At 31.7% G+C, this 23250-nt stretch overlaps 3 protein-coding genes across 12 annotated transcripts; 1 reads left to right on the forward strand and 2 right to left on the reverse strand.

Moving 5' to 3' along the window:
• The first annotated feature begins 522 nt into the window (after positions 1 to 522).
• LOC107461398 (transcription factor MYB26-like) lies at positions 523 to 2258 on the forward strand. Its single transcript, XM_016079877.3, has 3 exons — positions 523 to 676; positions 753 to 882; positions 965 to 2258. Exons 1-3 carry the CDS (start codon positions 544 to 546, stop codon positions 1905 to 1907), a joined length of 1206 nt encoding a protein of 401 aa, XP_015935363.1. The 5' UTR covers positions 523 to 543; the 3' UTR covers positions 1908 to 2258.
• A 6712-nt stretch (positions 2259 to 8970) lies between these two features.
• Positions 8971 to 11588, reverse strand: LOC107461445 (uncharacterized). The gene is made up of 9 exons (XM_016079937.3): positions 11005 to 11588; positions 10746 to 10840; positions 10552 to 10619; positions 10410 to 10453; positions 10183 to 10260; positions 9945 to 10098; positions 9623 to 9775; positions 9408 to 9518; positions 8971 to 9098 (listed from the first exon to the last, which is right to left on the reverse strand). Exons 1-9 carry the CDS (start codon positions 11268 to 11270, stop codon positions 9000 to 9002), a joined length of 1068 nt encoding a protein of 355 aa, XP_015935423.1. The 5' UTR covers positions 11271 to 11588; the 3' UTR covers positions 8971 to 8999.
• Positions 11589 to 14025: 2437 nt separating this feature from the next.
• LOC107461444 (serine/threonine-protein phosphatase 7) lies at positions 14026 to 20218 on the reverse strand. Of its 10 annotated transcripts, XR_001586612.3 has the most exons (14): positions 20058 to 20218; positions 19797 to 19954; positions 19634 to 19684; positions 19382 to 19546; positions 18728 to 19291; positions 18074 to 18541; positions 17601 to 17741; positions 17153 to 17257; positions 16552 to 16617; positions 16096 to 16293; positions 15954 to 16025; positions 15682 to 15873; positions 14394 to 14463; positions 14249 to 14311 (listed from the first exon to the last, which is right to left on the reverse strand). XR_001586612.3 is itself a non-coding variant. In XM_052252838.1 (12 exons), the coding sequence occupies exons 2-12, from the start codon at positions 19950 to 19952 to the stop codon at positions 14250 to 14252; spliced, it is 2046 nt and encodes a 681-aa protein (XP_052108798.1). In that variant the 5' UTR covers positions 19953 to 19954; positions 20058 to 20218; the 3' UTR covers positions 14026 to 14249. The 10 variants fall into 10 exon arrangements, 7 of the variants coding, with proteins under 7 accessions (XP_052108798.1, XP_020984715.1, XP_015935420.1 ...); XR_008002105.1 differs by having other exon boundaries at positions 15682 to 16025; XM_052252838.1 differs by lacking the exons at positions 15682 to 15873; positions 15954 to 16025 and having other exon boundaries at positions 14026 to 14311.
• Between the last annotated feature and the right edge of the window lie 3032 nt (positions 20219 to 23250).

Here is a 23250-nt window from a genome sequence, read left to right on the forward strand (position 1 = left end):
CTTATAGTTACTTTTTTTTTTTTAATTGAGTCCTTGCATTAAAATTTTTTTTAATTGAGTCTTTACATTTTTTTTCCTTTTATTTAGGTCTCTGTACCAATTTTTTTTTTTTTTACTTAGGTCCCTATAAAATTAAGCCAATTACTACTAAGAGGGACTTAATTGAAAAAAAAATTTAATACAAGAATCCAATTAAAAAAAAAGTATAAGAACCTAATTGAATTTTTCCATAACTATAGGACCAGCAGAGTAATTAAATAAAAAATATATCATTTTGCCCTTAAAATTTGAAGAAATATTTTACTAATATCTAAGAAAATAAACGGCAAGCCTTCCCTCTCTGAATACAATACTTTTGATGTAACATCTTGTAACCTACTAGGGATCCCTAAAAGATCATAGGCTCTAGACCCTATTAAATCAAGATTCCCTTATAGTAACTCTCTCTCTCTTCTCTTTTCTTTTTCAGTTTATATATATAGATAGAATCCCAAAACTGATCTTGTTCCCCTCATTGCCTAAGACAGCATCATAATCATCATAATGGGGCATCACTCTTGCTGCAACAAGCAGAAGGTCAAAAGAGGCCTTTGGTCACCAGAAGAAGATGAAAAACTCATCAACTACATCACCACCTATGGCCATGGTTGTTGGAGTTCTGTCCCTAAACTTGCAGGTACCAATAAATTCATCTCTCTCATCATTCTCTTTACCAAGCTCCTACATACTTTCTCATTTCATTTCATGTGTAGGGTTGCAGAGGTGTGGAAAGAGTTGCAGATTAAGATGGATAAATTATCTCAGACCTGATTTGAAACGTGGAAGCTTCTCTCCTCAAGAAGCAGCTCTCATTATTGACCTCCATAGCATTCTAGGCAACAGGTATGGTATCCCATACTTCATATTCTCAAACCCATCAAATCAAAAAGCTTTCTTTTTATGTGTATATCAACTTGTTCTTCAGGTGGGCTCAGATTGCAAAGCACCTACCTGGAAGAACAGATAATGAGGTGAAAAACTTTTGGAATTCAAGCATCAAGAAGAAGCTTCTTTCCCATGATGTTCTTGTTCCTTCTTTGGCCACATTTTCTGATCATCATCATCATGGCCTTATTGCCAATAATAATGGTTCTTCCTTAGAAACTTTCTTCCCTGAAAACCCTATCCTAAACCCTCAGCTATACCTTCCAATAATCCCATCATCAATCCTTCAAGCTTTTGATCAACAAAATGTTATTGATATCAAGCAGCAGCAGCTTGATAACAATAACATTAATTATAACAATAATGGCAACAACTTCCATCACCATATTCAAATGCCTGCAGAAACAGTAGTAGTACCATCCATGAACACTACTGTTAATCCATCATCTTTGTATGAAGATACTTGGTCATCATCATCATCATTTGGATGTGTGCTACCTCTTCAAGAAGATCATCAGATTTCCAAAAATAGTAGTGATCATGATATTGCCATCACTGCTGCCACCCCATCAAACTATATTATTGATAAACTCATCATCAATAATCCAGTTAGTACTACATGGCAGCAGCATTTTGATCTTCATCACTTGATGGAACCAATTGTGCCAAAAGTCTGTGATATTAATAACACGAACATCATTGAGGATTATATTTGTGGCTTACCATATTCACCTGCTTCATCATCACAACAAGATCCTCTTGCTAGAATCCACTGTTACACCACTACTACTACTACTACTACACCTGCTTCTGCTGCTGCTATTTGTCCACAAGATCAAGCAACTCTTCTAGCTGCAAATCATCATCAATTGGAACAACAACACATTGATAATAATAATAATAATCCCCTCATCATTCCATCATCATTGCCATCATCAACATCTTCTTCATCAGCATCACTCTATCAAGCAGATCACATTTAGTATCATCATTTTCCTTCTAGTAGCTTTGATTAATTAATTAATTAAGCAAGCTTATTATTATTATTATGTGTACATATAATTGAGCAAGTAGTAGCAGTAGTAGTAGTAGTAGTGGTCATGAGCTAAATTAGTTCCATGCATACATTATTTTAAGGCGAAAAAAGAAAAAAGAGATGTCATGCATTTAATAAATATTAGAGGCAGGGGAGAGAGTATATAGATAGATAGATAGAGGGAGTGTCTCTATCTGTCAATGGTAAACATGAGTGATGCTAGTTTTGAGGGTCTTCCATTATAAGTGATGTGCTTGCTTTGAAACTGCCATAAATATATGTTGAGGTCCTTTCAGAATTCACATGTTTGTCGCCTAAAAGTAAGTACTCTCTCTCTCTATAAAAATATAATATTATTTATTTTTACTTCTATGCGTATAATTATTATTATTATTATTATGATTCACTTCTATAGTGTATGTTGTTGTATACCAATCATATGAGTCTAGTTGTGAACTACTTTAAAAGTTGACATATTGTTTCATTGCTCTCTCTTTCTCTCTTTCTTTCTTTCTTTCTGATATTTATGATATGGATGATGACATCAAAACAACGACAAAAGCCGTACACATGCCATGGTCAACTTGTTGGTACTTGAGAGAGAGAGAGAGAAATAGTTGATAAGGCCAAAGTCATGACCTAAAATATGACCTAGCTAGGTAGGGTGTTTTGGCGTTTATATGAAATATATACCACCATATATATGTATATATTTTATTATGATTTCATGAAGATGAATTTAAACATGTTTGATTAATGTAGTGATGGATTGTTGGAGACAAATTTTGCAAATAAATCAAGAGATTATTCCTTTATTGTCATTGTACCTAAGGTCATGCATTTAATTTAATTATGGTTTAATTATTTGATCTCTTAATTTTTATAGATTTATTAAATTTATAATTAATTTTTTTTATTTTATAATTAAATTTTTTTCATGAAAGATTTAATTAAAAATATAAAAAAAATTATAAATTTAATGAAATTACAGGACCAACATATATAATAATTAAACATTTAGATATATAAATGCATCACTATTGAAATAAGTACAAAAAACATGTCTCAGTGTGTTTGAATTATTATGGTACTCTAAAAGCTAAAGCTCATTCAGTCTTTACCTTGAGTGGTGATGACATTATTTGCTTTACCCGGGAAATTAAATTAGCTAGAGATGTCGCTTATAAATTGGTTGAACTTTTGGAAAAGAATGGAGATAGAGAATAAAAAGTCACTTCTAATCTTTTTGATGGAAAAAGGGAGAATAGAATAGAAAGAAGGGGAAAAGAGGATTACTCATTAAAAAAAGTGTATCACTTTGTATTTTCTTTTTACTAATAACTACACCTATAATTTATAACAAGGACAAGCGATTATTAAACCTATATATCTTACAATTAATTCTTAGTTTTAGTAACTTTGCTAAACCCAAAATTAATTATAACAAAAAAACAAGAACTCTATAATTTTTTTTGACTTGTATCTTAAACTATGAATATTATGAGACATTGCAAATATTTCACTTACTCGTATGTTCCCATTCAACGAAATGATTTATAAATAAAAAAAATTCACCTACATTAATTTTCATATAAATAAAATTGATAGTTAAAATATTATTAAATAATAATTTAATTAAATATATCAAATTATATAATAAATTTTAACTATCAACACATATTGTATCTACAAAGAGTTTGAATTCTTACATGTAATACATGTAACGTGGTTTGACCATATTATTCTACTATTAGATAGACAACGGAAAATTTAAATAACGTCAACAATAAACTATAATTTCGATCCACAAAAGGTGAAAAAAAAATAGTCACTACATTGTTGGTTTTTCTCTTATAAATCAGTTCAGTGTCGTTGAACTTTTTTTCCGTCAAACTATTAGTTTAGAATGAAAATAACCATTCATCATATGCTAGTAAAATGAGCATCCATCAAATTTTATTATATCTACTTAAATCCAATTCAAATTAAATAAACATCCACTTCAGAATAAAAAATAACCATCTACATATCTAATAAAATAAACATCCAGCAACAGTTCATCAATTTCATACTAAACAGTCAAACAAAGAAGGAACAAAATATTGACAAGAGAAAATGTTGAGAAAAGGAAAGCATAAAAAGAAAAAAAAAATTAAAACTTGAAAGAACGGGAGTATAAAAATGACGATACCTAATCTCTGTAATTCCAATAGCCATTGGAACCAACGATTAAAATGGCCTAACGAGTTTCTTCCTCCACGTTGTTCCCGGAAGGCGCTTTGAAAAATCCAAAAACTTTGGAAGAAAGGCAGATAACTTTTCCGTTGGAATCTCGAACGGCGGAGATAAGGATGGCAAAAAAGATCGCGAACAGAAAGAGGAGAGAACGACCCATTGGACTAAAAAAGAAAAAGAAGAAGAAAGAGATTTAAGAATTAGGCGAGAAAAAAAGAAAAAGATGAAAGAATCAATACAATAAAAAAATTATTATTTACATAAAAATATCTTCGTACACAAAAAAACTAAAATATTATCATATATTATGTTTCTGTGTTTTAAACTTTAAAATTGTCTATAATATTCTTGCAACAGATATACAATTAAAAAATAGTGGATTCCACTATGATCACAACAACAAATTAAACCCAAAGGGAAAAGAAATAAAATGTTAATAGTACTATTTCTTTTTGCTTAGATATTAATTAATAAGTTTACTCATTTTGAAAAGTAATTAAAGTCTCTCTGTTGTTGTGTAATTTCCATCAACAAATTTCATATTTTTTTTAGATCAGTAATAAATAACTCGACCTTTTTAGGGAGTACAGAGTACTAATGTCAAGTGATTAAATTTAATCCCTTTCGACATTGTCATCAAGGACCAAAATCAACCACAAGAAAACAGATTAGCCAATAAACATAAACTAATAGTCAAGTAAACAAACATACATAAACAAAACATTCCTCAAATGCAATACGTTGAGATGAATTTTTTGTTGTGTACTTCCACCACCTGTGCTGCATAAGAAGTCAATGTACTCACTTTCCCCACTTTATCCATCTATACTCCTCAACAAATTTCACATTATTCTCATATATAGTAGTGCCTCCCTAAGATAAACAAAAAAAAAGGATGAAAATTAAACCATTATTTCCAAGTATAATTAATTATGATTTTGGTGACATAAGAAATCTTCTGGAAAGAATCTAAGCTGGGGAGACACAGCCTCTTTTAATCATAACAAGTTGATTTTATTATGTTTGGATTAATGTCAAATTTTTTAGCCACTGAGCAGTGATTAATGTGAAGCTCAATCATTCATGTTGAAAATTAATTAAAATAAAATAAAAAAGAGGCAAAGAGAAGGTTGAGCATGAAGGCCAGTCGGCACCGCGTAAGCTCTATAATTTGATGGGTCCATAATAACTTTGTCTAGTGGACTCACTTCTTTTCTAATTATTGTTATTATTTTGAATTATTCCAATCAATTTCTCATAGTTCCATAATCAAATAAATCAATGAAACTTTTCTCTTTAATTATGGGCCATCTTCATAGAATCATTTCATTTTTTTACTTCACAGGGAATTGAATTCAGCAACGAATTAGAAAGGTGAGTAGGAGGAGCAAAAGAAATCTTTTCACTCTCATTAATATCATTAACTTCTTTTGTTTTGCCATATCTATGATCTATCCATCAGTGACGCTTTAATTTTTCTGAAAATTTATTGGGGACCCCTTTGATTCCCCTATTATTATTATTGTTATTGTGTTATCTCACTTTTTTCTAAATCAATATTTAAAGCTTTAATTTGTAGGAAGAAGATGATAGAGCATACAGTACAAGGTTATTAATAATCTGAAATTTCTTATACACATATATCCCTGAACAAATATATATGATTAAGTGAATATAAAATAGTTTTATACGTGTATTTAATGATATAATTAAATAATATTATATCAGTAAAAATAACTACTTTTTATATTAATCGTATAAATCATTATAATAAAAATACATATGTAATTATACAATTATATAAAATATTTTAGTTTGTCAATACATTAAAGAGATAATATTCAATTTAGTCCCTGAATTTATACGCGAATCTCAATTTAGTCCCTGAGGTTTCAATTGCCTCTATTTAATCCCCAAAGTTTATAAACTTGCCTCATATATTAGTGTCTGAGACAATTTTTAGTATAAAAACGTTAATGGAACACTGTTATAGACTATTAGATGTCACGTTAAAACTTGTACAATGATGCAGTTTTGATTTTGGCATTTAAATAGTTCAAAAATGGCATTATATCACTTCTTTTGTTAGGTAAAATGTTAATAAACACCATTTACGATGTTGTTTTTGGGTTATTTGAGTGTCAAAACTAAAACGACATCATTTTACAAAGTTTAGTGTGGTATCCGGCTGTTCACGACAGTGTTCCGTTAACATTTATACGTTAAAAATTGTTTCAAAGACTAACATGAGTTATGTTCACAAAGTTCAGAGACAAAATAAATGCAATTGAAACTTTAGGGACTAAATTGAGATTTACATGCAAGTTCAGGGATTAAATTGAATATTATCTCTACATTAAAATTAAACTCCTAAACAAATTGCAACAATCTTGGCTTATAATACTATACATACATCAATTCACTAAACTAGCTAGATTCGATGAAATATTTATTTATTTATTTGCAAATGAAAGAATTGGCGCACAAGTAGATAGAGATTATGAGAGTGTGTTGGATTGGGCGGTGCCATAAAGTGCGGTGAGATTGAAATCCTTTTTATCTGCAAAAGACAATGACAGTTAGAAGAAGAATAATAAGCTGCAATGCTATAATAGGTTTGCATTATATACTTCTATTCTATGTGTTTATTGGATGCAACATCAAGGCCGCCATGGATATATATATACAAAGTCAACATCAATTTGTCCTGTTGACTTTCTCATTCTGTAGCCAAGTTCCTTTTATTATTATTCACACACAATTTTCCACCAACTACATATACATGTCATAGAGCCATAGCTATCATTATAATTAAGTAACTATTCATATATAAAATTTTAATAGAATACTTTTATGTAAAACTGATAGGTGAAATTTATTAAGTAATTTAATATGTTTGGATAAATTATTTAAGATGATATATTTTCTTCATTTCAGTCTTAGTTAGGATTTGATCTTGGTGCAGTTTTCTAAGAGACAACCTAATTGTCATCTGATCTAAGTCTCAACCGTAAGATAATATATCTTTATATTTTAAAACAAGTTAGTAGACACCAAAAAATAAATAAAAACAGGTTGGTTCGGCCGTAGAGTAAAGCCCATCACAGAAATCAAGTGCTTTTTAAGCCCATGTTTTCTTTTTTCTTTTTGAAAAAAGTTTTCAAATGATAACACAAGGCCTAGTCTAGTGATAATGATTTCTGCCTTTGCAATATGTGCATGAGGGTTCCAAACTTACCTAAGACCAATGGTGGATGAAAATCTTTAGTATTGGGGATATGACATATATAGTGTACGTGAGTATTAATTATGATGTGGAGTTAGTCTGACAATACACACAAAATGTTGTGTCCTTTGTATGGTGATAAATTAAAATAAATTATGAAAATTTAATTTAATTTTATTTTTTTTATTTAAAAAATTTGTAATAAAAAATATAATTATAAAAAATTAATAAAAATAATAAAAAAAATAAAAAATAAATTATATTTTTTGTTTAGTTAGTATTTTTGTGTTTTTTCTGTCAGGATAAATACAAAATACATTATGTTAATATTTTTGAACATATTATTTCTGTTCATGTCTCTATAAATAAACGTAGCTTTAAAGACTATCTAACCTATTTTCTGACCAAACAAAAAATGATAAAATAATTGACATTTTATTTTTTTTTTACAGCATTAAATAATATAACCTTACCTAAAGTGCAAAACCATAGTAATAAGGATTTTTTTTATTTAAATATAATATTTATGAAAACATGCATTCAAAATGTGCTTTTAACTAATTTTTAGACACTATCTAAAATATGAGATGTTGTGCATATAGGTAAATACACTCTAAATTATACATTTTCGTAAATATTATATTTAAATAATTTAAATTAAAAAAATCCTAGTAATAAACTAATAATCTCACCTATTCCTTTATGCAAAAAAGGGGGAAAATCTTCCATAAAAAACAAAAGAGTTGAACTTACCTAATCTAATATTATTATAATTTAAATACAATAAAAAAGTAGTTGATACTTGATAGATATGGCCATATCGGTAGAATAGGTAAAAAATATAAAAAAAAATTGTATATAAAAGATGATACAAACATCACCCATCCTTCCAAGTTCCAAATTGTGCCTTGTCAGTGTTGATTTACACTATTTGGGATTTTTTATAGTCATGCTTTCTCATCATATTTGGCATCATGAATTAAACTCAATTTTGTAGAGCTGCATCTATTGAATATATTTGAATATATATAAATCACTAACGAAGGTTTCAAAAGTGGTTACACTCTAGAAATATATAAAATCACAAACAAAATCCATTTCAAAATTAATTTTTCTTTTAACATAAATAATATACACTAGTACACCTTGAATATGAGAAAGAACAGAACACATACTAAGAAATCATCAACTCCAAAGCTTAACCATCTTCAAATGAAGATACAAGTGGAAAATTACAAGTGCTCCATTGTTTTGCTAATAATTGGCATTACAAACATTCCAAATGGCATTTTTCTAAAATATGCCCAAGTGATTACAAGAAGCATTTGCTTCGCCTCAGAAATAAACTAAGTAACCAAAGCAAGTGAAACAATGAAGAGAACCAAAAATAAAATGTCAAAACCGGAATAAGAAAAAAAATATTAAAATTGAAACCGAGAATGAAATGAAATCAACTATTTAATTGGTGTGACTAACGCTTCTGCTCCATCTTTGATTTATGCAAGAAAAAAGGAAAAGAAAGAATCATCATAAATCTCAAATGTACAGAATTAGTTGAGAATAACAAATTACTGCTGCTTAAGAATACAGTAATTCAATATTGCAACTTACGTATCCACTTTCAAGTGCTCCGTAATCCGTATCTTCATCTATATCTTCCTGCTGCTTTTCCTGAAACTGAATATGCAAGAAGAGCTTAAGTAAGTTCATTTAAACAAAATATTAAAAATCATTTAAATGCTATTCAAAACCTGCAATCTAAATCATGTGATTAGATGTGTCAGAGGTAGTGAGTAGAAACTCATAGTGAAAGGTAACCTTTGTGAACAACTTTAAGTTTTTACGATAACCTCTTCGGTACAAAATGCTATCTTTTCTTATTTGGAAAAAAAAAACAGATTAACTTAATATCAACAGGGGTCACACATGATCCTCATGCCAGAATACTCAATGAAGATTGTTTTTCTTCTCTTTTTTTTTTTTTACCTCTAGTCTGAAGTACTTCTTCACTCTGTTGGAATCGGATTTTCCTGAAGCTCCAACTGATTCAATAACCTCCAAGTTCTTTTTCTGTGTAGCCAGTCGACGAGCTGCGCCCTGAAGAAGACAAAGATGAGGAAGATTCGAATTAGATGCATGAGAATCATTTGGGGATTACACAAATCATGAACATAATTTCTTTGAGCAAGTGGATCACTTACAGCGGCAGAGGCATCCCGTCCAAGCTGTGCAAACTGAAGGCCAAGGCCACCTTGTTGATTGGCCATGAAATGACCAGTTGGATAGCGGCTAGCTGACACAGCTAGCCAGCTTGGCGTGGATCTCCACATACTTTGCTTGGTTAATTTGAAGCCCTAAAAAGAGAAGGATAACACTGCATTCATATAAACAATTTTCCCAGAGAAAGAAACGAGTATAGAATATCAAACTTCAAGCATACTAGAATTTTGAACAATCAATTTTCCCAAACTAAGCACTTCCATAATGCAGCAAAGCATTTGAAAATATAGAAATTTTGCACACCTTGTTCTTTGAAGGTGATGTGGGAATTTCTATATTCAAAAAGCAGCTTTTGGGAAAAGTTCCCTTCTCAACATCCCTGATAGCTGCATTTATCAAAGGTAAACAGACTTCAGCTGCATCCTTGAAATCAGTTTCTTGACTTTCATCCTTCTTCCTACAACAGGATGATACCAATTCATAATGTCCAGCAAGAAGGCACAGTTAAAACTGGATATAAATAAACAATCATAAACTTTACCAGTTTAATGATATGGACAAAGCCGGTACACCAGATAATAATGCCTCTCTAGCTCCAGCAACAACACCTGAGTAGAACCTGGTGAATTTTCATGAGATGAGCATTGGTCTACACATAGGGGCTACAAACACCACTTTCAAATGAAACTCGGAATTTCGCAGCTATATGAGATATGTTAGATTTACAATTATTACATATTCATCTCTAACCATAAGTGAACAACTTACATGTGATGACCACAGCTGGATCCCCGGTTAATCCCACTAATAACCTGAAATGTAAATCATATATATCATCATCCACAATCCTCAGCATTGGATGTGAGACAAATGCACAGTTAAAGTTTAATTGTATGATACAAATACTCACCAGCATTGGCTTTGACCATGAAAACAGTGCCCCAGATAATGCTAGTGACACACAATCCACAGGAGTTCCTGAATTTAGAAAACAAGCAATTTCTGTTAAAAATGATGTTAACGATACAACAATCAATACACAGAAAAAATTCCTGAATTTCCATCAAATTGACACAAGATGAAGGGATATAATTGAAGTGTTACCTGAAATCTCAAATGCAGAGGCACCACTAACTTTAGCAGAACAAGCTTCCACAGTTTCTTTGAAAGTAACAGAGTGCCCAGAAACCGATTTGTCCCTAAAGCAACCATTTTACGAACTAACAAAATTACAAAACACATCACAATATTCAATAACAACACCCACATCAATTATTAAAAAAAAAATCCGAACTTTGAAAAGAACCAGGCACCCCACAAATCAGTAACACGAAAAATCAAAGTGAAGGAGAAAAAGACCCACGATTGAGGAACACAGATATGGACATTGTAGAGGCCTTGACGAACTAGGGCTTCGACGAGGTGAGTGAGGCCAGGGGACTCAACACCATCGCTGTTGGTAACCAACAAAATGGGCTTGGAAGGATCGAATTCAGGTTCGGGATTCTCATCGGTAGAAGAAGCGGGTTCGGGTGGGTCCTCATTGTCCTTGGATCCTTGTTCTTGGGAACCTTTTCTGTTTTGAAGTGCTTCTTGGAGGTTGGAGACGAGGCCAGGGGGCATCATCATCTTGGGCGAATGAATTTGAAGATTCGTTGAAACAGGAAGTGAGAAATGACGGGAAATTTGGGGAATTTGGAAGATTCAAAAAACCCTAATAAGGATGGGAGAAAGGGGAAAAGAACAGAAAAGAAAGAGAAAGGAGAAGGTGCGATAAAGCGCTGAGAATGGGAAAAGTGAAGAAAGAAAATAAATTTGGATAGAAAACAAAGAAAGAAAGAAAGACCGGTTCTCCCGGCGATTACGTGGAAACACTGCACAAAGAAAGTTGTTTGCTTTCAGAATTGGAAAGAGGTTCTTCAATTTAATAACTAACAACAAACGGATCTAACTGAAGCTCAATCATTTAATTCCTTACAATCTCCCAAAGCTTCGGTTTTTACTTCTTAATTGTTTAATTTTTCAGTTAACTAACCCTAATTAAATTTGAGTAAAGAAGTGTTGTTGACTCACTCAAATTAATTACGCGCACTAATTGATTATTTGTTTATTATTATTAGTTTATTACTGTAACTTTCAATATTTTGCCGTGGGTATTCTTGTTATTGTTGTGGAAGGTTCAAACAACGAATGATTATACTCATGGAAAATTTATTTGATGACGCCAATCATGCACTTTTTTGTGCACAAAAGTTCAAACTTAAGACTAATCAATTAACTAAAATGAAAAGCTAATACCCCAACAAATATATGCCAGGTAGTAGAGATAGTAATTATAATTAATTATTCCAAGGTATTAGGTTGTGTTTTAATTATTCATTTAACAAAAGATTAACAAATTAGAGCAAGGGCTTAATTCATAACTTTTTTTTTTCTTATGAACTTTATATTTTTATTGTTTCTGCCATTTACAACCTTTCAAAAAAGATGTGCATGTCACGTAGCCGCATATCATTTTGATGATAAAAATTTTACATACAATTTTATATGAAGTTGATAATTAAAAATTATTATATAATAATATAATTAAATTTATTAAATAACAACTATTTTTATAGCCTAAATAATGACCTAAAAAATAGATCAGAGTAAAAACCAAACAAATATAAAAAAATATTTAAAAATAAAAAATTACATTTTATTTTTTAAAATAAAATTTAAAATTAAAAGAATTCAAATTAATCGTGTTTTAACCTTTTAATTAATATAATGTCGGTCAGGTAAGTTTTAGTATAATGAGACAGCACATTATCACTGGCATAACTCAACTGCTTTTGCTGAGGTATAAAACTCCATTCCTAACTTCTGTCGTAAAAAAACATTTAATAATACCTAACATTAATGCATCATCAATATCCCAACCCATCTAGAAATTTCTTATTTTTGTATATATCTATAATATCTATAGATCTATAGATATATAACGAGAATGCAACTTCGTACCCAACATTTTCCTTTTTAATTTAATTTTCTATACCTATATTTATTCTACGAGTATACATATAATACAATGATTCAGTCAATTGGTCAAACCAAGTTGAATGAGAATAATAGTTCCAAAATTGTGTTGTGAGGACTCAAACTTCATATATTCTAAGTTATAAAACTTCAGAAAATATGTCTGTCCTAACTTGGTATTTGAATAAGGGGAGTGTTAGGAGGACAATGAAAATTTTGAACAACATAAACAACTACCAATCAAATGAAAATACACTATATCTTAATTTAATGTTATTAATTAAATTTATTCTTTTAACCCTATTAATTCACATTATTGTACATTGTTCAAAAATCTTATTTGTTACCTATACTTTTTCTTTGAATAATTATGTTTTATAATTACAAGTTTTGTTTTCTCTTGAGACGGATTGAGGAATCACGGATCAATACCAATCAATTTATAATGATATTATTAACACAGCTCAATCTATTAGCAGATTGCATTATTATCTTAACGTGCATGACGTTAGTGGTTGTTAGTGCTGTCATCAATTCAAATTATGTATTTTGTGTGTGATAGTAGTAATTAATGTGCAGTCAATAGTCATATTAGTTTTTAGGAAAAGTATATGAAACCAACTAATAATCAGCCAAAAATAGAACAACATAATTAATTATAATTAGTTTTAATTTATTTTTTAAATTATTGTTGACCACGTTCAAAACATAAGGGAAGATACATTAGTGATAGGAGAGAATCACGTAACAGATGCTTTGATCATTAATTAGTTAGTTCCATATAATTAATTATGTTTTATCAATGCTTAATACATGAAACATAGAAATCATATCCAAAACCATCCAATTTACAAGAAAAAGAAACATCCGTGTGCCTATCAGTAGCAACATCCGGTTAAAGTTATCGGTGCCTCTGGTTTATCAGTTGGCTGATTCTTAGCTTATATAGAGTTGGCTCCCTAGTATTGTAGTTTTTATTAGTGGTTGTTAGTCTCGTATATTTATTAGAGTTAGCCAACTAAAGTTAGTTTACCTTTTTTTTTTTACTTATTTTTTTACTCTTATATAAATCCTTTTAATATATTGATTGCATTGAGATTTACCACTCTAACAAAATGCAAAGTTTTGTTCATATCTTTGTTTTTTACTTATTATTTTTTTTTCTATTTTCTTTTCTAATCACATCATCTTTACACACTCTCACCCAACTCAAACATTTATGAATGAGTTTTTTAACACATGAAATTATTTGTTAACTCGTGCCATGTGACACCGTGGTAGCTTATGCTGTGATTCTAAGATTGTCAAGAAGTTGCAATCACAATTCAATGATGCATCAAAATGCAACAAACGGGAAGACACAAATATTTTGACAACAAAACTTGTGTGTCCATTTATTCTTGACAGCAAAGCTAATATTAAAGTCTTGCACTGAAGCAAGAACTGGCAAGAAGAAAAGAAAAGAAAATATTTACGGAAGGGACACAAGCAAAGAAAGGTCTTACAGTCACAGGGGTTATTTAATCAAAGGTAACGAACATCTTTTGTCACATGCAAGTGTCTCTGTGTCCCTATCAACTATTACTCTTCCTACCCTTTCGTTTCTTGGTTCTGCTTCTCAATGCTGACACACGGGCCCTGTTCACAGTCTCCTGAAATTGAGAAAACCAGCTTGGTTTCTAAAAAGGAGAGAACACGTGCAACAACAAAGCAGCCATGAGCCATAATTCTTACCCTTGTTACAACCACGTTTCAATGCACCAACCAGCTCGAACAAATACTTGTATGCAGACCGGTGCGGCTCCTGTAGAACAAACCTTCGTGTAAGGATTAGCATATTAACAAAAATGTGCACAGAATGCAGAGGTTAAGGCCTGCATTTCCAATATTATTTAGTAGACAATCTTATTGAGTTGTTTTTCGAGATCCTGTAAAAACGGGTTGTTTCCATAGCTTGGTGCTCTTTGAATTCCGGTCAACCTATTGAGCAGCTTCCTTTTTTTCAGACCCTTCGCCATCTCTAAAAAGGGCATAACTGAGACTGTCTTGCTTCTTCCAATTCAACTTAAGAAATTCCTCAAAATCTGGGTGCATATTCCACATCGCCTCATGCCTAAAAAGTTTTCTCTCAACTGTATTTGTGGGGGTTCCAGGGTGATGAGTAAAGGATGGTAGTCTGAATTTGATCTTGCTAAGATATCTACTTTTGCGTCTAGAAATTTAACCCTCCAGGCTACATTTGATAAAGCTCTATCCAACCGTTTAAAAACTCTCTCTAAGCCTTCCCATTGCGGTCCTTTCCAAGTGAATTTTGTGCCAACATAACTTAAGTCAATTAGGCCACAACTTCTAATCCAGCCATCAAATTTCCTACAAGCATTAATATCCACCCATGCTCCTCCCTTCTTTTCATCTGGGCTAGCAATTTCATTAAAATTCCCGACAAGAAGCCATTCTTCATTGATATTAATCATGTCTTCTGATGGTTATTATTATTACTTCAATAAATTGGACCACTAAACAAACACAAAAAACAAGCCTAGCCACTATGGAACCCCACCCACCTATTAGATTAGGTCCCTTTCTTTCACATTTTTTTGGGTCTAGTTCACACTTTTTCTTTAAAATTCTCACTATCATCATTCAAAAAACTAATTACATGCCAGCAAAAAAAAAGTTAATATTTCTCATATTAGACCCATTGCTAATATCTCTCAAGAGGTTTAAGCAAAAAAAAAAATCGCAAGCCCCAGCTGAACATCCCGTCTTTCATGGCAAAAAATTTAAGATTTTAATTTTGATGCATTACATAACACACTAACACCACATCAATAAAAATAACTATCTTTTACATTAATCGTGTGAATGGTTATCCAAAAAAACAGATGTAATTGCACGACAGTGACATTGTGAGTGCATCAAAATTAAACTCAAAATTTAACGCCTGACCCACAAAACAGAAGAGCCGAAAATATAACTAACGAAAAATGAAAACTTCCCTATTACAGGTTTCATCTTTCACCTCATTACGCGAGCCCGTCACGCATCACCACGTGTCCAACTGCAACCACGAAACCAAAAGGCAAACCGCACGTGGGACGCCTCTTCTGGAGGGGCGCTTTCTAAAACTCACCTATCAACTATTACTCTTCCTTCCCTTTCGTTTCTTGGCTCTGCTTCTCAATGCTGACACACGGGCCCTGTTCTCAGTCTCCTGAAATTGAGAAAACCAGCTTGATTTCTAAAAAGGAGAACACGTGAAACAACAAACCAGCCATGAGCCATAATTCTTACCCTTGTTACAACCACATGTTTCAATGCACCAACCAGCTCGAACAAATACTTGTACGCAGACCGGTGCGGCTCCTGTAGACCAAACCTTCGGGTAAGGATTAGCATATTAACAAAGATGCCCAGAGTTGTGTGATAAATGTACCTGTATATTGGGAGGAAGCGGCAAGCCTTCCACCACGGGGGCCCTCGGAACCTGCATAACTTGAGTGCCACCTAAACCATCTCCAAGCTCAACGCTCCAAGATGGTCCATTGTCTATGCCCAACAAACTAAAATCAAAAATGGGTCTCGAGCCACCTGGATATGGTCTTTGAGAAGCACAGAAAGCAGAGGTTGAGGCCTGCGTTTCCAATATTTAGTAGCCAATACAGCATGATGGCAAAGAGGAAAATCATGTTCTGGGCATTTTATGCCGTAAAACATGCAAAAAGAAGAAATTATAAATACAGCTCTAAGTGAAAAAGCAGCACAATACTATCTAATTCTATTAGAATTTCCAATGCTATTATTACAGACAAATATACTTCAGTTGTTCTTTATTTATCACGTAAAGAGAAAGCTGAGGAGAACTTATTGGAAAAGTTATTTGCTCACATACTATTTGGGAAGAACTTGGCGCAGGCAAGTCCATCTCATCAGCATCAGAATCAACATAAGGATCCACCTGGGAAGCAAGTATCACAAAAGACAAATGCACTTAACAACAGTCGATAAAACCAATTCAATAATTTCCTTTTGTCTTTTAGGTACATCACTTCAATAATTTTTATTTGGGCCTTGCTAAGGGTACTTGTTAAGCATGTTACAAGTAGTCAAGTAGAAAGTTTAATAGCAAAAGGTAAATTTAATGAAAACATTTGAAGTTTTCTATTCATTGATGCTACTTTTATTCTCTTGAACAAAATACCCTTAGGTCACCCTTTAGCTAATCCATTCTTAATCACCATTGTCAATGATGCAAAGAAACTTTTTTAAGCACGAAACTCTTGCATAAAGAAAATATTTTACATATGAAACCCCTTTATACCTACAAGTTTCCAAATAAATTATTACATAACATTTTTAAGTCTTCTCCCAACTTCAATACAAATCTTATTTTCCGACCATTGTGGGTTACACTCAGCTTGCATTTGATCCCCTACGGTGTAAGAGAATATGCTGTTTAAGCTCTGAATGTTTACTAGATAAGAACTGATTACCGTTGGTCTTTCTGCAGCTTTGAATGAGAAAAAGGAAGGACTTGCAAAATCTGGAGACTGCAATATTGCATATGCTCCTTCATTATTATATCTCTTTTGACCAAACTGCAACATAGAAGACCTTTCAAGAGATATGCTACTTCAGATGCTGCAGATCTCAAATTCCCAATTCCTTGTAGAAAGTTATGTTTTATCAGTCAAACACAATAAGGGCGTGATGCTGTTTTGTTTCAAATCATAAAATACCTCTAATAATTTCCATTTGCAGAGCTGCTACTAGCTAATAAAATGCAGACAGATTTTGACTGAATTTTCCATCATTTCAAGGTTATGGAACTTGAAGACATGCATTCCAACATACTAAATTTCCAGGAAAATATAAAAAAAAAAAATACAAACAAACAATAGTATAAACAGAAAAGTGCTAGTTACATATACACATATTAACCTGTGGGTAGTCTGGAGCACTAAAAAGTGTATATAGCTTTCCTGATTCTACATCGTGATCCAAGCTATATCCAATCATCATGTTCCCAAAATCATCCTGACCAGCCCTTGCATCAGGCCCTTCATGTGATCTGATGATCAGCTGTGGAGCAAGAATTGGACACCACAAAGTATTAGCAGCAACAGATTTTCAAGTTAAGGAAAATAAATGAAGTGAAACTAAATCAAGTAAATTATGAACAACAGAATTAGGCCATTTTAAAACCAAGTTGGATTAATCAGTCAAATAATAGTTACTAACTTGTGTCATTCTTCCATAGACATCTAAACACCAACCCATCTAGAATAATGACAGTTATGAACGGCAACTTTTAACAGAAAATTTTCAACTTTCACGAATAAGTTATGCTTAACCTTTATACACCAATTAAAACATAAATATAAGTTTGCAACATTATAATTTTTAAATAATACCTTTAAATTGTGTCGTTTTAAGAAAGCCTCGGTGCAATCAGGACCCCACCATAAACCATACTTTCGACCTGCATTCTCCCTTAGACCATTCCTTTTAGATGGTTTTGACCAGAGGATGTCAGTCAATAATATATTAGGACCTTCATAAGGGGAACCAATACGAGCTCTTTTAACTTCAGATAACTCAGCCAAAGAACCAAGATCCACCCTTTGTGTCTTCCTATGTTTTGGCTTTCGTGAAGGAGCAGAATGTTTGCTACGGAAAAACCCTCCATGAGTAGTATAAACACAGTTTGCTATAACTGAAGCTAACGGAAGCACCTTGAAGCACTCCAAAAATTTGTTGTATACATATTCTCCTTGTTTACCATATTTGGTCCATACTTCGTTCTCAAAACCATACCTTCCGGTGTAATATCTTGATTCATGATTTCCACAGAGCAGATATATTCTGTGAGGCATCAACACCTGAATATGTAATGACATACTTTACATACTAATAAATACTCTGAAGTTATATAATACTAGTATGGTTGCTAGATCTGTAACATATTTCTATTTCGTACAATTTAGTTAGTTTTGTTTGTATCATTACTATAATTATTGGCATTCAGGGACATCAACATTTATGCAATTTCACAGTGATAACCATACCTTCCAAGCTAGCAAGACCAAAAGTACTTCAATGCCCCAAGCTCCTTTACCTACATAATTCCCATTGAAAACATAAAATTGGCTCTCCGAGGGCACTCCTGCATGCTTGAAGAGAGACAATAAATCATGAAACTGCCCATGTATATCGCCTACTACGATGACCCTTGAATCTTCTCCTTCACAGTCAACCTCCACACAATTTGGTTCCTCACATAAAATACTGGAAGCAGCATCTGTCAACTTATCCACCAAAATGGTTCGCACAATATTACAAAATGCAGATGGCAACACCTTCTGTGAAACATGCTCAAATGTGGACATCATATCCTGAACCCATTCTAAAGTGATGCAATCGTCAGGAGGCCACAGAAGAAATTGCTGGAAGCATGATGGCGATAGAGACTCCTGTGCAACATTCATCCCATTTTCAAATCTTAAAACATGTTCCACATCTAACATATCATCATCATTACTCATGCTTTGAGCCCCATCAATCAGAGCATCCCCGATCTTACTCGACTCAACCACAGGACTATCTCTCATCCCTTCATCCAAAAGTGCAACCTGTAAAACTGATCATGTACCTTAAACCTAGCCAACTTGGGGAGAATACATTTCAAAGCTACTATAAGATAAGCAGTATAAACCCCTTACTTGTTCTACAAGTAAATTAGGCCTAGCTATTGCAACTCTAGGCCGTTTATCAATAATCCGATGAGCAATTTCGTTCATTCTCAACAATAAATTCATCTGTTGGTCATCCAAGCCTTCGTAAGACATCCTACTCAATAATCGAATGATATCCCTCGATGCACACACCTGTGTCAAGTCAATCGAGACAAACATAAAACATTCATCTAGACAATATCCATAATGAATCCATCTATGCAAAGAAGTAGTTCAAACCATTTTCAAGATGCTGCGGCGCAAGGCACGAATCACATCATTCCTAGTCACCTGCAAAAAACACCACAATCAAGTGCATTTGCATTGTCATCACTCATCATGGACATGGCAAGTGAAAAGGTATGCATAAAATTTTCTGCAGCTATCTGACCATCTTATTTACCTTCCTATTTTGATCATCAACAACCCCGCGTGCAATTTCTCTCATCATTACCAAGGAATGAACTTGCTGGTCATCTAAATTCACCAAAGACATTGAGTTTATTCCGTCCAGGATTTTGTGGCATCCAGTCTTAATTCTCTCTTTGTGAGGATCCATCACTAGAACAAAACCACTACTATGATCATTAACATGTCTTCAGAAAAACCATTACCCAATGCATGTAAAAAACTTTGAAATAATCAGCTAAAGCAAAGAGCGTACCCCTGTTTGGAACTCAAGTAGAAATGAGCTGAGAAACTTCGAGTCGCAATTTAATTTGTTCTATTTTCTGAGATGCATGATCACAAAAGGAAATTAGGGTTTTACTTGCTTTGCTGCTGATTCTTACTTCACCGGTTTAGAAGAATCTCCGTGAATCATGACTGACATGATCCCCATCCTCATCATCTCAACTCCATTGATAGGCATAGGAGTCTCTTTTTTTTGGACTGAAAGTGATACGAGGCCAAAAAATCCCAAGGCCCAAAATAAGGCCCAATTTTTTCCACTCAAGACTAGCCCAATTAAGAATAATGCACAAGATAATCTGGCCCAAAATTAAAATTATTGTCTAGTGATTAAGAAAAAAAAAGTTGTAGCTAAACAATTTTAGTAATTCGAAGATAACAATTTCAATTTAACCAACTAAACCGAATAATTTAGTCAACTAATTTCGTGCAACCAACACATACTAATAATTTTGAATCATACTCTAGGTTTTATATTATATTTAGCCCCAAAAAAAGAAATGGCATGAGTCTCCTTTCAATAGGGAAAGTGTCAAGGATCGTGAAGCATTGCTTCAATAACTCTGAGTCTAGCCTAAACATTATTTCATGCATGCAGTTATTCATATGGAATTTGACCTCTTTGATTCTTCTTCTAGAAAAAATGAATCTTATACCCTAAGGAAATAATTATTCGGTATCGAACTTTCATGGAAGGTTGCATATGAAAAGGAAATGCCATGTAAAAATTCCTTTCTTAAAAGAAATAGTAATATATGCAAAAGATTAACAAAAGTTCATTATCAGATAACAAACAAGCACCAAAAATCACTTTAAAAGTGTATGATCGTAAGTTTTTTTTACTCTAATAATTAAGATGAACAGTATAAATTAACAATAATGGTAGCTATCGGCGGACAAAAAGACAATAATAAAGTTCTTATTATTCCTGACCAAAAAAAAAGGTTTACTTGTTATTGGCTCCTCTAAAAGACTTGCAATATCAGAAGATTACTATGAAAAACCAATATGAAGAAATAAATAAACAAAATAAATAAACTAAAAAATGTTACGTATATATTAAAAATTAATTATCAATTTGTTTATCATGTATTTATGTATATACGTTTATTATTTTATATGGATAAAGTATTATATTTTGATTCTTTGGACAAATCCTAATTAAATCTATAACATATTAGACGTTCTATTTTTTTCTAGAAAATATTAATTGATCTCTTATTTTAATTTTAAAAATTTTAAATAAATTTATTGTTGTCTTACTATTAAATTTGACATGAATAATTAATATATTAAAAAAGTAATAATATTAATTTTAATATATAAATAAAATTAACCCATCAAATATCATTAACCCAAAAGTTTTTTTCTTTAATTATAGAGTGTTAGTAATTGATTGCTAGATTTTGAAATTTGTTTTCTTACAAGAATTAGATATAGAAGAAGTGTTCGAAGAAAGTTTTGGTAGCAATAAGGTTGTTAACGTCATATGTAACTCATTCATAATTTCACATGTTAATTTTAGTGGCAGGACAATATTAAACTCGTTTAAAATTTTTCAAAAAGAAATAAGACGTTTGGAATGATAATGATCAAAATAATATTTTATCATGTTTTTAGTTATATCTTATATTTTAGACAAATAATTTATTTAACAATTTAATTATTTTTTATATACATATAATATAATTATAAACAAATAAATAAAAATAAGAGAAACAAAAAACTAGGATGTGATGTGAACAAGAAGTGGAAGCCATGACTACTCTCTCTCATGTCTCAAGTGCTAATTAACATGAATTTCTTATTGCTTTGAGGCCGTGGAAAATGCCCGCACCAAATGTGAAACAGCACACAACACCACCCTAGTTTCTTATCTACTAAGTTAGTAACTACATTGGATATTGAAAAAGAAGCATTATTATTTAGAAAATTCCTAGAAATTGTCCTTGTTTGTTGTTATATGGCACTTTTGATTTGGATGGAGTTTAAGAATTAAGATTAAGATTGATATATAACATTAGAAGCACGCGGGTCATGTGTAAAAGGATTAGATAGAGTAGGACAAATAATATGATTATTATGACGTGTATATAAATTTTATTCCACACACCATTTTTGTTTTATTTTGTTTGTAAGAGCATATTTCATATCTTTCATAAATTGAAATCATTGTCGTTCTATACACGCACTAAAAAAAATTAATTGCTGTAAACAATAAATTTGCTTTAGACATTTGTATTGTAAGATCTCTACGATAATAAAATACTAAGTTGATATTTTTCTATAATATTATTTTCACATGATTAAATACTTTTTAAAGTTTTTTTTCTTTACACTGCAAGCAATTATACAAATTAAACCCAAAATACTTTTGTTAAAAGAGAAAATAACTATTGGCTAGCAAACCAACTTTTAGAAAATGTATACATAGCATTATAAAGCAAAAATGGTGGGGGCATAAACAGAATAAAGGGGAGATTCAATGAATTGGGTGAAATAATTCATTTACGGAGGTCTAAAGATGAAGAATAATTAGAATATTACTGAATTATGATTTTACAAGAAAAAATTGTTTTCATTATTATTTTCCATGACTAGTATTTGTGGACATTTTTTCATTATTTTATTTATTAAATTATTTATATAATAATAACAAAGTAAAATTTGTTCAAGATAGTAAGCATATTATTTTTAGGTTATACTGCGTGTACATCAAAATCAGCCACTAAAATTAGTTATCAGTATAAAATACATGTTGAAATATAAATACATATTAAAAATAAATTAAATCACATATATATTTATATATAAATATATTGGTAGTTGATTTTAGTAGCTAATTTTAGCATACAAATAATATTTTTTATTATTTTTCAATTGATTATGAAGTTAGCTTTCTAAGTGGTATTCAATGAATTTTTATGTAAGCAAAATTTATACTTTTACATAAGCTTGTGGTTGATTTTTTTGGTTATGGAATATATGAGTGTGTAGCGGTCCGTTATGGAATTTGGGGGTGCTACACCACAATGTGGAGCAGTTTTTTGTGAATTTTGATGTTAACAATTCGGACCATACGAATTGTTTGTGAAGTAAAATATAAGTGGCAAATTGGACAGTCCGATTTGCAAGTAGGAAAATTTTGAATTTTAAACAGTGCAAAT

Source organism: Arachis duranensis, chromosome 8 (assembly GCF_000817695.3).
Source record: "Arachis duranensis cultivar V14167 chromosome 8, aradu.V14167.gnm2.J7QH, whole genome shotgun sequence".
Classification (NCBI taxonomy): domain Eukaryota; kingdom Viridiplantae; phylum Streptophyta; class Magnoliopsida; order Fabales; family Fabaceae; genus Arachis; species Arachis duranensis.

Coding starts and splice junctions, on each gene's coding strand:
- LOC107461398 (XM_016079877.3), top strand. CDS start 544: ATGGGGCATCACTCTTGCTGCAACAAGCAGAAGGTCAAAAGAGGCCTT. Junction 677..752: donor TTCTGTCCCTAAACTTGCAG/GTACCAATAAAT, acceptor TTTCATGTGTAG/GGTTGCAGAGGTGTGGAAAG. Junction 883..964: donor CATAGCATTCTAGGCAACAG/GTATGGTATCCC, acceptor CTTGTTCTTCAG/GTGGGCTCAGATTGCAAAGC.
- LOC107461445 (XM_016079937.3), bottom strand. CDS start 11,270: ATGATGATGCCCCCTGGCCTCGTCTCCAACCTCCAAGAAGCACTTCAA. Junction 10,841..11,004: donor CATATCTGTGTTCCTCAATC/GTGGGTCTTTTT, acceptor TGGTTGCTTTAG/GGACAAATCGGTTTCTGGGC. Junction 10,099..10,182: donor TTGTCCATATCATTAAACTG/GTAAAGTTTATG, acceptor ATCCTGTTGTAG/GAAGAAGGATGAAAGTCAAG.
- LOC107461444 (XM_052252836.1), bottom strand. CDS start 19,952: ATGGATCCTCACAAAGAGAGAATTAAGACTGGATGCCACAAAATCCTG. Junction 19,685..19,796: donor TTGATGATCAAAATAGGAAG/GTAAATAAGATG, acceptor TGTTTTTTGCAG/GTGACTAGGAATGATGTGAT. Junction 18,542..18,727: donor TGGTCTTGCTAGCTTGGAAG/GTATGGTTATCA, acceptor TTACATATTCAG/GTGTTGATGCCTCACAGAAT.